The 13,000-nt window shown below is 39.8% G+C and overlaps 1 protein-coding gene across 1 annotated transcript in view; it reads left to right on the top strand.

The window, feature by feature from the left end:
• Myo1d (myosin ID) overlaps nucleotides 1–13,000 on the top strand; it is a 269,339-nt gene that overhangs the window by 112,489 nt on the left and 143,850 nt on the right. Inside the window, exons 14-16 of the mRNA XM_023719899.1 lie at nucleotides 619–842; nucleotides 8,601–8,745; nucleotides 9,474–9,578. Of these exons, the coding sequence (XP_023575667.1) occupies nucleotides 619–842; nucleotides 8,601–8,745; nucleotides 9,474–9,578 (474 nt within the window). The remainder of the gene's footprint in view (nucleotides 1–618; nucleotides 843–8,600; nucleotides 8,746–9,473; nucleotides 9,579–13,000) is intronic.

Here is a 13,000-nt window from a genome sequence, read left to right as displayed (position 1 = left end):
AAAAAAAAAGTGTCTAATTTCATACTTGTGTGAAGTTCACACTGACACATTTATAAATTGAAAGGTTTCTTAGCACTGGAAACTCCTAATAAGGATTCGTGTATTGGCGATCCATTTTACTCTTTTGAGAGGAAATCCTTCTAAATCCTTGGCAGTTTACTTCAGGCCTGGGAAGCAGAGATGCAGAGGCTGTATGTGAATCAGTCTGTAAATCCAGAATGATGTTGTGCTAGTAGCAGGGTAGACCTGTGTGAAGCTAGGTCTCACAAGGAAACTACAGATGCTTACTTTGTTTAGCTGTGACTCATCTTGTTTTCCTTAAACATTCCTAAAATATTTATCCGTAGATACTTGCATTTTGGCTTTGTTCTTTTCATAACAATAAAGTCAGAACAAGAGTGTTCAAGCTCACACTACACCTGTATATAATGAGCCCCTAAATGTCTGAAAAAAACTCACATGAATCCCGGCGCCATCTGTTGGTGGTGATAGAATTGACATGTTTTGGTGGGTCGAGGCAGTTGCCCTGCAGTTAGGTGAAAGAGCCTCTATAATGCCAAAGTCATACACTACTCAACCAGCCAGCAACGTTTTCCTTTCTCTTTCTCTGTTGTGAAGGTGTGGCGGGGCACCCTGGCCCGCATGCGATACAAGAGGACGAAAGCTGCCCTGACCATAATCAGGTACTACCGGCGCTACAAAGTGAAGTCATACATCAAGGAGGTAGCCAAGCGCTTCCAGGGCGTTAGGACGATGAAAGACTACGGGAAGCACGTGAAGTGGCCCACCCCTCCTAAAGTACTACGCCGCTTTGAGGAGGCCCTACAGGCAATTTTCAATAGGTAAGACCATGCTGGCATGTTCCACATCCATTCATGGCAGCACAAGTCACAAATCATGGTACTGGCTGAGCTCTTTGCTATTTGGTGTTTATCTTTCCTTTCTTTCTTTATTTTTATAGATTTTGCTTTCCAAGAGTGTCTGCTTACCTCTCAAAATAATAAAACTGTCAACTGTAGCTGTTTGCAACTGCATGCCACAACCCCAAGATTGAACCTGCATTTAAGATAAACCACTAGCTTGCTGTTTTTGCTTGCTGTTATTAGCAGAAAAACAGAGGAAGAAAGGGCAGATAGATGGACCTATCTCTTAGATTCACCCCATATGATTCAAACCAGCAAATCCATGAATCTTTTCAGGCCAGCAGTGCCCAGTCTGGCTGTGCTTTAGGTTCATGAGGAATTTATGAACCACTGGTGCCCAAGGCCCACTTCCAGTAGAGCCCTGTTTGATGAAGCTGAAAGTAGGGCTAAAGGAGAGGGCCTTTTAAGGTTTTCTGGGTGATTTTAAAGTGCAGCTAAGGATGAAAAATAGACCAAGCTTTTTTTTTTTTTTTTTTTTTTATAGCCATGTAAAGTTTGCTACCTTCCCAACTGGTCCTCATTTTTATGACCTGCCCTGAATCTGAATCTGTCCTTGCATAAGTCCTTTCTCTTCTGTTTTGAGCTCTTTTGTTGCTATCATGCACCAGATATACTGTTGGTTCTCAGTGTCCGTGGGCATTGATTCTATCAGCCCCTGTGGATAATACAATTCTTAAGTACAGATGCTCAAATCTCTTGTATAAAACAGTATACTATTTGCATATAACCTACACACATGTTCCCACCTACTTTAATCTCTGGATTATTTATATCTAAGGAAGTGTAAATGTTGTGTAAATACTTGTTATTGCTTAGGAAACGATGACAAGAAAAAAATGCCCATGTTCAAGAGTCACAACCATTTTCAACACAACTGCTTGTTTTTTGTTTTTTTTTTTTCCGGAATTGGGGATTGAACTCAGGCCCTTGCACTTGCCAGGGAAGCACTTATTCTACTGAGCCATTTCCCCAGCCCATTCCTTTTTTTTAAATTTTCATTTATTTATTTATTTATTTTACAACTGTTTTTTTCATGCAAAGTTAACTGAATCTGTAGATATAGAACCTGTGGGTATGGAGTTTTCACTGTGGGTATCTCTGCCTTAGATACAGCCATCTAGTCACATAAAGTAAGCTAGCAGGGCTCAAATTTAATAATGTGGCCTCATTTTTACAAAGAATACTAAATGATATCCTGAACGTAAAAGAGCTAATTTATAATTTTATGCTAAGTCAGATTTTAGCTTCTTTAGACTTTGCTCTATATAATTGATGGAAGATATCATAAGATAAACAAAATTCATGAGAATCAAACTCTTCTATATGTCTTTTTAAGAACTAAATGCTCAAAAAATAAAACAAAATAATGTAGAATTATTGAAAAGTGCCTCAACCTTCAGTTCTCAGATACAACACTGTGTTTTCAATGTCAGCAGGGTTTTTTGTTTTGTTTTGTTCTTGTGGGAGAGGTGAAACAGACTGGGTCTCATGATATAGTTCTGGCTGACTTTGAACTAACTATGTAGCCCAGGCTAGCCTTGTATTCTCTAGTAATCCTTCTGCTTCAGCCTCCTGAGTGCTGAAATTACAGGCATGCACCACCACACCTGGTTTTGCAAGATTTTAAATGCACAGATAAATATTTTTCATGAATGGTATCACCTGGAATCTATATTTTCATGTAATTTAAAAGTAAACTATATTTAAATGCATGCTTATTGCATCATTGTGAAATATAAAATCCTCCACATCTACTTTATCTTGCCCCCATTTTATTTCCTTCTCCTGAGATACCATACATTAATAACTAGTATTCTTCTAAACCTTTGTCTGTACACTTAGGAAACACATGCACATATTATAAGAGGCAGTGTGATAGAGCAGCTAAAAACACAGACCTGGGGTCATTCTGCCTCTGCCACTGGTCTAGCTATGTAACTTTGGGTCAATTAGTTAACCTCTTGATGACTCAATTTTTCTGTAGAAAGATCATGAAGTAGCGCCTGCCTTGTAAGATTGCTGAAAGGTGTAAAATGAGTAAATGTACAAAGCCTTTCAGGTGGCGCCGGACACATAGTAAATGCTTTGAAGACATTTGCCCATGCTGTACATGTGCATATACAGCTACACACCATTCAGGCTTCCCCTCTTTTTTGACAAGCAGGGTTCTGTGTATGGTTCTATGATTTCACTTAAAAAGCAGTCACAAAGACTAGCCCATGACAACAAATATCTACATGGTATTTGTAATGACTTGATTTTGACTAGATTCTGGTGATCTTTTTAGACTTTGAGGTCTTTATCTGTGGCCTAGAACTTACTAATTTGTGTAAAATGCTGTTTACTCAGTTAATGCTTCCTGAATACCTGCTATGTTGCAGGCACTGGCCTGAGTTCCAGGAATAAAGTGACAAACAAGAAAGATGGAAAAGACAGCCCCAGCCATCCTAGAGTCACCACCAGTGGACACACAGAAATAGAGTCTGCTCTGCTTGTCATGTGCGCATGTAGTCTCTTGCTTGCTTGCTCTGAACAGATCTTGCCGTTTGTTTGCATTAATCTGGTCAAGAGTCAGCAAACTTTAAAATAGAGGATAATAGTAAATATCTTAGGCTTTTATAGTAGTAAATATCTTAGACCACATATGGTCTCTCACATGTTTTTCTCTATTTTGCTTTGGTTTTGTTAAACATGTAAAAATGTAAAGATTCTTCTTAGCTCAAGGAATGCACAGAAACAGATCATGAGCTGTATTTGGCACAGGCTGTACTTTGCCAGCCCCTGATCTTGATTTTTTTTTATCTGCAGAGCTCTGAAAGAAGTGTTAAATGGTTCCACTGTTATTGTGGGGAAGGGGGTATTTTTGTAGTTGTGGGATCTGTGTATGTGTCTGGTGCTTCCAATCTTTCCTCTTCCTCACAGTAACTCTCTAATCCAGCCTATGTCGTGCTGAGCCTTGTCCCCTTTTTATATCATCAAGGTTTCTGGGGTTAGTGATTGCAGCTTCAGATGGTAGCACATAGTTTAGATGGTGGTTGGCATGACCAGGATGAGAAATCCACAGCTCTGTCGTCAGTGCCCCAGGGTACCTTTGTCAGGACTCTGAAATCAGTTTGGTACAGACTTTGGACTGTACTATTGTGGGCATCAAGCAGGGGACAGGTTGACCAAGCAAACAGGCTGGAAACAGAGCAGCAGTAGGCCCAAAGACCTTTCCTACCAATAGAATTTGGCACTTCAGGGCTGTCTTCATCAGTTTATCACTCCTGAGACATAATACCTAACACTCATAACTTAAAGGAAGAGAGGCTTATTTTGGATCATGCTTTCAGAAGTTTCAGTCCGTAGTTTGCAGGCTCAGGGCTGCATGGAGGAAGGGCTTGGGTAAAAGACAGCTGCTCATCCCATGGCAGTCAGGAAGCAAAGACTAGAAGGAGGAGCTGAGACTGGGGTGAGGGAATATACTCTTCCAAGTCCCCCTTCCAGTGACCGGATCCCACCGCCTAACACCAAGTCAGCTTTTAACTCATCAGTGAAACACATGAGGTTTTTGGTGGACACCCGAGATTTAAACCTTAACATTCCAACCCTGGCCCTTCAAAAATTCGTTTGCATCTCTCTCTATGCGAAATGGATGTAGTCCAACTCTTAGGGTTGCCAAAGTTTTGACAGTTTCAACATGTTTGAAAAGTTCAATTCTAAAGTTTTTTCTGAGACTCAAGGTAAACTTGTGAGTTCCTATAAAATATCAAAAACAATGTTAAACACTGCTGATTTACAATGGCACAGCGTAGACATTCCCATTCCAAAAGAGAGAAACAGGGAGATAGGAAGTTGTGGATCTTGCTGATTTCTGAGGTTCCGTCAGTGATCTTTCCTGTTGTCCTGAAGCAGAATATTAGTTTTGTTTAGCTTTTTTTTCCCCAAGGGTTGTCATTTTTTTTCTTTGTTCTGGGAACTGAACTCATGACCTCATGCTTGCTAGGCAGGCACTGTGCCACTGAGTTATATCCCCAGCCCTGGCTTTTTTTTTTAGCACTAAACCCTTCAGCAGCCATTTTCTCCCTTGCTCCAACTTTGTGGACACTTCTTTTTTGGCAGAAATGAAACCTTTTTAAATTGGCTTTTTGTTCCTGTTTCTCACTATAAATCTTGTTAAAAGTTATAGGCAACTCCCTGGATGTTGAACTGCTTTGAAATTTCCGCTGCTGGACTGAGGCTGATTGGTCACCGTCTTTAGTCTCAGTCTCCTACATAGTCTCAGAACATGAGCAAAATGTGGACAAATTTTGTGCTAGAATATAATAACATGGTTTTGAGTCCAGCATCCCGTGGAGTTCTTGTTCCCCCCTGAAATCTCCTGAGGCTGGCCTTGGTCTTCTGCATTTCTGTTAGCATTCTGGTCTTTATACCTCTAACCAGAATCTCCTGTCAAGCTCAGTTTATAGCTTCTAGGGCTTCCCTAGCTGGCACCTCTAAACCTTTCCAAATTCTTTCCACAAGCTAGGCTTCTACACTACCTGGTCAGGTATAATCATGGCAACGACTCCACCTCTGGTACCAAAATCTGTCTTAATTACTTTTTTTTGTTGTTGTTGTTGCTGAGATACAATACTTAACATCCACAGTGTAAAGGAGAAGAGGTTTATTTTTACTCAGTCTTTAGAGTTCCAGTCTGTGCTCAGCAGGCTCCAAGACAGAAACAGTACAGTGGAAGGGCCTGGATGGAGGACAGCCCCCCACAGCAGCCAGACCCAGGCCACTGATGAGTACAGCTCCTCCATGACCCATTCACCTTCCAGACTTGTAATGCCTTTGAGGGACACCCCAGCTCGGAACAATTATGGGGGCTGATTGGAGCAGTTACTTGGCAAGACACTGACTGTTGTAGGACGTGCCTGTCACTAGTGTTCTTGAATTTGATTACCAACTGCTCCAAACCTGTTCCTTTGATAGCCTCTTCTCAGTGGTCTTAGGACACCCTGTCCACATGTTGATTGACCACAGGAATAGAAGAAAGGATTTCACTGTTACATTGAACCTTCACTTTTTCATGACTGTTTTTGTGGTGTTATTACATTGAGACTTCACTTTTTCCTAATGATTGCTATTGTGAATGACACTGCCTGCTGCAGCAAATGCCCTGCCTCATCATGGTCTGCCTGTCCACCCGCAGGGAACTGGCACAGCTCCCACTTGAAATCTGTCACCTTCTGCACCTGTTCCTAACCCCTGCTGCCCAGGCTTATCAGTTCTCTGGGCCTTGTCAAGAAGTCCATATATGCCTGAGGGCATCTCTCCCGCGTGGACTGCTGCACATCAAACCACCTCCCCGTCAGCCCCATTCTGTCTGCTTTATTACCTTCCAGAAAGTCTTCGCACCTTCCATTTACTGACATCATTCTCATTTCCTGCTAGTATTATAGATTTTTTTTACATTTATTCAGTTATTTATATAGTAGTTCTGGATTATAGTGGCATCTTATTCTGGTATTACATGGGAACATAGCTTCAAAACCACTGGCCTTGATTTTAAAAAGTTAAATTTGCTTCCAGCATCCCCACTTCAAGCTCTTGTATCAGAAAAGATGACAGAAGTATCATGCAGGGTTAGGATGCTGTTAAGCAGATAAAAGACCTTACACCTGCTTTTCTGTCGAGAATATGTTTGGTTTATGCTTTCAGTTGCTTATGCCAAAAACCCTTGGAATTATCCTTAAGTCTATTATTTCTCTCACATCTAATCCATCAAAAAAAATCCTGTTGGCTCTTCCTTGAGAATGTAATCCAAAACCAACACTTTGAGGCTACCTTCCTCTGGCCTTTACATTAGGGAAATCATCCCTAACAGGTCATCTTGACCCCAATTTGTAATAGGAAGGATCTTTTTATAAGTCCTCCTTAGCAATTTCTTTTTTGTTTCCTTACCTTTCCCTCCCTAATCCTTTTGCAGGGCTTATATACCCTTCCCTTTGCTGTGCATTCTCAATTCTAAAAAGAATCCTCACCTAAGTGGTAAAGTCATTAACTACTAAAGTTATCTTTTTTAGCTTTATAGAACCCAGAACACCCGATGACCTGTACAATCCAGAACATTTGTAACAGGCCTCTTTAGTCTTCATTTAGCTCTGTCAACTGCTGTGAGGATTAGAATATAGGAACTCTCCCCAGAAGATTGAGGTCCATTGCCATGTTGTGGGTAGAGAAAAAGAAAGACACACACTGGATGATGAAGATCCCGCTGAGCATGTGGCTTCCTGCCCTGCTCCACCTTCCCTGTAAAAGTCATTTGTGCCCTAGAGTCCTCCATGATGGGCCTTTATAAGGAGTAACCCTTCCATCTTCTCCAGAGTCAGCCCTTGAGTAAACCTAATTACTTCCCAACAATTCTTACCTCCGGAGTTTTGGACCTCAAGTGGCAGTAACCTTAACCTGGTAAAAAGCCTGCAGCAATAAAGTGATCCATTGTTTGTTCAGAACCTTCCAATGGCCTCTCATCTAACTCAGAGTAAAGGTGAAAGTCCTGATAATGGCCTCAAGGCTTCTGGCTCTCACTTCCCTATAACCTACTCCTGATTCACAGCCCTTTGCCCCCCTCACATACACCGCATGCTGCTCCAGCTTCATAGGACTCCTGGTTGCACCTCCAACATATAATACAGCTCCCATCTTGGAGCCTTTGCAATTGCTGTGTTCTCTGACTCCTGCTCAGCCCTCTGTGTGGCTGGCTCCTGCCATTCCTGTAGGTGTCTGCTGATCTATCCTTTATAAGAACTGCCTCCCCAGATGACCCTGCATAAACAACATGAGCGTCCACCCTTCCTCTCTGGCATCCCTTGCCCTCAGTGCCTTTTCTTGTTTTCCTCTATTGTAGATCTCTTCAGCATACATACTTTATATCTGCTCATTATGTGTTTATCATCTGTCATTCTTCTTAGAGTACAAGCACCTGGCAGAAAGAACCTTTATCTCTGTTACTTATTGCTGTGCCTCCACTACCTAGAACAGCAGCTGGAGTTTAGTATATGCCTAGAACATAGTCGAATGAATGGATGGATGAATAAATGGATGAATCTACATGTTTATTGCCCTAAGCATGAACACAAGTTGAGTATCCTTTATTTGAGTACTTGGAACTAGAAGCATTTTGAGTGCAAAACTTTTAAACTTTGGAATATTTACACAGCATGTATTGGTTGAGCTATGATCAAGAGGTTTCCATTTTCAGAGCATATCAGATATCTGATTTTCAGATTGGGGATGCAATGCTGTTATGAGAACTTATAGGATGCTCAGCTTCTGTTATGAGCTTAGGTAGCCCAAAGTCTAACTGCTTTCAAAACAACAAAGTAATTGGACAGCTGTGGTGGTGCATGATTGTAATCTCAGCACTAGGTAGGCTGAGGCAGGAGGATTGCTGTGAATTTGAGGCCAGCATAGTGAGTTTAATTCCAGCCTGAACTACGTGGGAAGACCCTGTCTTAAAAATACATTTTATAGAATATATATCTCGTGAAGCTGTATTTAACAACTTCTGGAGAATATCTTAAGGCATTTTACATTTTCAGCATAGTAGACAAATACTTTTCATTCTACTTAATGGTAGCTTAAGTTGTTCTTGAGAATGAATGGGATTGAGTTTCTAAAAGTCCATACCTGTTGTCTACTTCCTTACAGATGGAGAGCATCTCTGCTCATCAAGAGCATACCTGCCTCCGACCTGCCCCAAGTCAGGGCAAAAGTTGCAGCCATGGAAATGCTGAAGGGTCAAAGGGCAGACCTTGGGCTCCAGAGGGCCTGGGAGGGCAACTATCTTGCTTCGGTAAGTCTAAGACAACAATGTGCAATGTATTCCTGCTCTCTTTACAAAAAAGATAGTGAAAATTTTTTCTCCAGGAAATGACAGAAGAATAAAACACATTCACAAATGAAATAATTCAATTGTGAGTAGCTGCATTAAAAGATTTTATTGCTTCTAACTGTACAATATTTGAAGTACTTCTCATCTTAACAAAGGTTCTCTGTGTTGTACTCATGCATTAAGTGTGCTCTATAATCTGACCTGTGGCCTTTTAAACCTTCTCTTGCATTATTCAACTATTTTTTTGTCTTTTTTTGGGGGGGGGATTGGTTTAGTTTGGTTTAGTTTGAGACAGGGTCTCTCTATACAATCCAGGCTGGCCTTGAGCTCACTCTGTTGCCCAGGCTGATCTTAAGCTCACAGCAATCCTCTTGCCTCAGTTACCAGCACACTGGGATTACAGGCATGTACCATCACGCCCAGCTTCACCAACTGTTTTTAATTACCACCTTTATATTAATTATTCCCAAAGCTATATTTCGTCTTCTCTTTCATTTCCTAATTTAAAAATTTCATAGGACCTTTGATGTTATAACACTCATTTAGGAGCCTACCCTCTGGGGTGAGGAGATAAAAAAAATATGTGTGTGAAACTATGTAAGTACAGTTACAAAGCACTACACTAAAAAATTGCCTTTGCAGCTCAAATATTAAGTATTCTGATTTCATTGTTTCTTTTTTTCTTTCAGAAGCCAGATACACCTCAGACCTCAGGCACTTTTGTCCCAGTTGCTAATGAACTAAAACGGAAGGACAAATATATGAATGTCCTCTTTTCCTGTCATGTCCGTAAGGTAAGGCAAGTTTGAAACAGACCATCATGGAAAGAAAAGACTAATTCAGATGAGTCCCACTCAAGTAGACCTGTAAATAAAACATACGATGCCTAGCTAGCTGCCCCATCTGTGAGCTATGCCTGTCTGTACTGAGGCATTGTTGGAATGGTTGGCATGGCTGCAGCTTTAGACTTAAGCTATAAAGCCTTCCTAAAGGAAGTGAATACTTTGGACTATCATTTTCTTTGAAATAGGATAGAGTATTTCCTTGAGGCCAAAGATCTGTTTCCCTGTGTCTTTCATAGTACCTACAGATCTGCTTTGTATTTAATAGTCATTTAATAATATATATACGTATATATACTAAAACAAGGTTGGGAAAGAAAACAATTTGGAAAAGAAGAATAGGACATACTGAGATTTGGGTAGGGGGAAGGTATGTGCTATGATTGTTTGTCAAAAGCAAATTATGTGAACTAAAATTTGCTGAGAGGTGGCAAGTCAAAGTGTGGAATTGGAAAATGGAAGGTAAAGGACATAGTTAAAATATTTGCTTAGATGAATTCATAGAAAAAAGAAATAATTACAAAAGAATTTGTAAAATGATCCAAGCACATTATAAAACATTAATGAAATGGCAAATTTAAGAAAAATATTGCTCAGATTGACCTAAGAAGAGATATTGATGTAAATATTAGCAATATCCAAAGGAAGTATTTTAAAAATTACCTATCAAAGTTCCAGCAAGTTTAGGTGATTTCATAAGTATTTCATTTCAAATCTTTAAAAAATACATAATTATATTATTTAAATCAGAATAGTGAAATGTGGCTTTCACCTATTTGGTAAATTTTAAAATATTGCTGTTTTTAGGATATAAAATATGTTTCTCTTGAGTAGACAACTTGGCAACATTGAGCAAAATTAAAAATGCCCATACTTCTTACTCCACAACTTCAAAACTCAGGGTTTACTTTATAGTTAGGTTTGCACAGATATCCAGAGGCAGATATATGTAGGTATTTGCATATTCTAACAGCCAAAACCTGGAAAAAATGTAGATGCTCATCAATAGGTGATTGGACTGTATATTATGTATTTACATGAACGCAGTAACTAATGAGTAGAAAGAAGATATATGGGGATGTAACAGTAGTATTCAACATAGTGAACATCAAGCAAGGAAAACTACTGATCCTTGAAATACCAGAAAAAGTGAGATGTGCTGTGTGTAAACCTCCTGCCTTTAGGGCTTTCCAGACTGTCCTGCGTGGGAGACCCATGGCACAGCCCTGTAGGTTCCCCAGTTGCAAAAACAGAGCCAAGAGCTGGGAGATTTATCCAGCTGAGAACTGATCAGCCATGCATGTAAGGAAAGTACTCGAGGCTGGGGAGGACCCACCCAAAAGATGAGAGGTCGGGACACTGTGCATTCACACAGACTGCATACATTTAGTGTCTGTCCCAGCACCAGAATGCAAACCCCGTGATCCCTAAGCAGGAGGCAGAGCCCTGACCAGGTTCCTGACCAGATAAGGAGAATAATTAGCCCTGAGTAAATATTACCCCAGGCCTACTGAACAAATCTTAAAAGTACAACTGCAAAGAATCAAACTGTTTCTAAATAACCTAACAGTATCTCAGAGAAGAGCTCAAAAATGTTTATAGAAATACAAAAATATCCAGCACCCGGAAGGTAAACTACTAAATGCATGACATCCAATCAAAAATTGTCAAACATGCAAAACAACTGGAAACTGCAATCCATAAGGAATAGGAAAATCATTCAAACTCAGGAATTGACAGACAAAGTCATTATAGCAGTCAAAAGTTATACCCTGTATCTTCAAAAAGTTAGAGGAAATACCGAACATTTTTTTTTTTTTTTTTTTTTTGGCGGAACCAGGGATTGAACTCAGATCCTTGCATTTGCCAGTCAAGTGCTTATCCTACTGAGCCATCTCCCTGGCCCCCGAACATTTTAAATAAATATAGGCAAAGTCCTTAAATGCATTGAATTTATAAAGATGAAAAATATAAAACTATGTATACTTAACAGGATGAACAGAAAGTTTTACCTTGCAAAAAAATTAGTAAGATTCAAAATATAGCGCTAAAACTGTCCAATATTAAACACAAACAAAAAGGAAAGATGCAAACATCAGGAAGCTGTGAGACAATACTAAATGCACAGAATCCAGGAAGCTAACCAGTTTCCAAACATGAAAAACCAGTGGAAACTGTAGTAAGCCACACTGAAATCAGACTCTTCCATTCCAGTAATAAAGAGAAAAAAGATATATACAAAGTAACAAGAATGCAGTTTCCACATCCACCCAGTCTCCATCACATCTGGTGTCTTGTGAAACATAAGAATGGTTAAAAGAAGGCATTGAGGCAGGAAAAAATGGAAATACACTACTGTGAGGTTTCTGTATCATACATGCAAAGTAGTATAGTTTCAAATATGAGATATTAGCTGTTTAAACTATCAACCACTAAAATAGCAAAGCAGAGTTACAACTAATAAGTCAGTAAAGGAGATGAAATGGAATCATTTAAAAAAATAAACGCAAACAAAAGAAGGAATAAAATGGGAGAAAGGGAACAAACAATAAATGGAATAGATACAAAACAAATTTAAAAACAGTAGATTGAAATCTAACCATAGTGGCAATCATATTCTGTGTCAATGTTCTAATATTTTATTAAAAGAAAGATTGTCCCCTCTTGGCACTTGGAGGCTTTCACCAACTGAGCAGCTCTGCAGACCCCAAAGTTCAGGATTTAGGAAGGATTCATTACTAGATGTGATTGATTAACTCATTGCCTCTTGGTGAGTGACTTAATCCTCAGCCCTTCTCTGTCTGGAGGTGATTGGAGTTGCTACTGAGTGCCAAACCTCCAGTTATGTCTTGGTTATTTTGGCCACTGGCCCAATCATGAACTGAGGAGCCCTGCCACTAGTCATTAGCAGACAAAAGACACTCATCACTCCAGAGATTCTGAGAATTTTACAAAGTTTTTTGTCAGAAATCTGGGACAAAAAAACTTTTTGTTGGTTTGTTTTTAATGTATTTAGTACAGGGTCTGTACAGTCTCACTCACAGATCAGACCCCTATTTTCAGCCTCCCAAGTGCTGAGATTACAGGTGCATACCACCACTCCCAGTCTAAGCACACCCCGGGGGTGGTGCCAGGGATCCAACCCTGGTCCCTGTACCTGCCTAAGCAGGTGTTTTAGTCTGCTGAGCTATCTGGCTGGCCCTTGGGACTAAATGTTATTATTTTTTTGTTTTTATTTTATTTTATTTTATTTTTTTTATTTTTCAGCAAATAATACACTGCATATATTCTTCTTAGTGGTTAATTGCTGTACAAGATACGGGCTTGTGATCGTATTTACAAACACCATTAGAACAAATCATTCTATTCATTAA

Source organism: Octodon degus, unplaced genomic scaffold, assembly GCF_000260255.1.
Source record: "Octodon degus isolate 3935 unplaced genomic scaffold, OctDeg1.0 scaffold00072, whole genome shotgun sequence".
Classification (NCBI taxonomy): domain Eukaryota; kingdom Metazoa; phylum Chordata; class Mammalia; order Rodentia; family Octodontidae; genus Octodon; species Octodon degus.
Note: the sequence above shows the minus strand (reverse complement) of the source record. Positions and strands in the feature narration are given on the sequence as shown.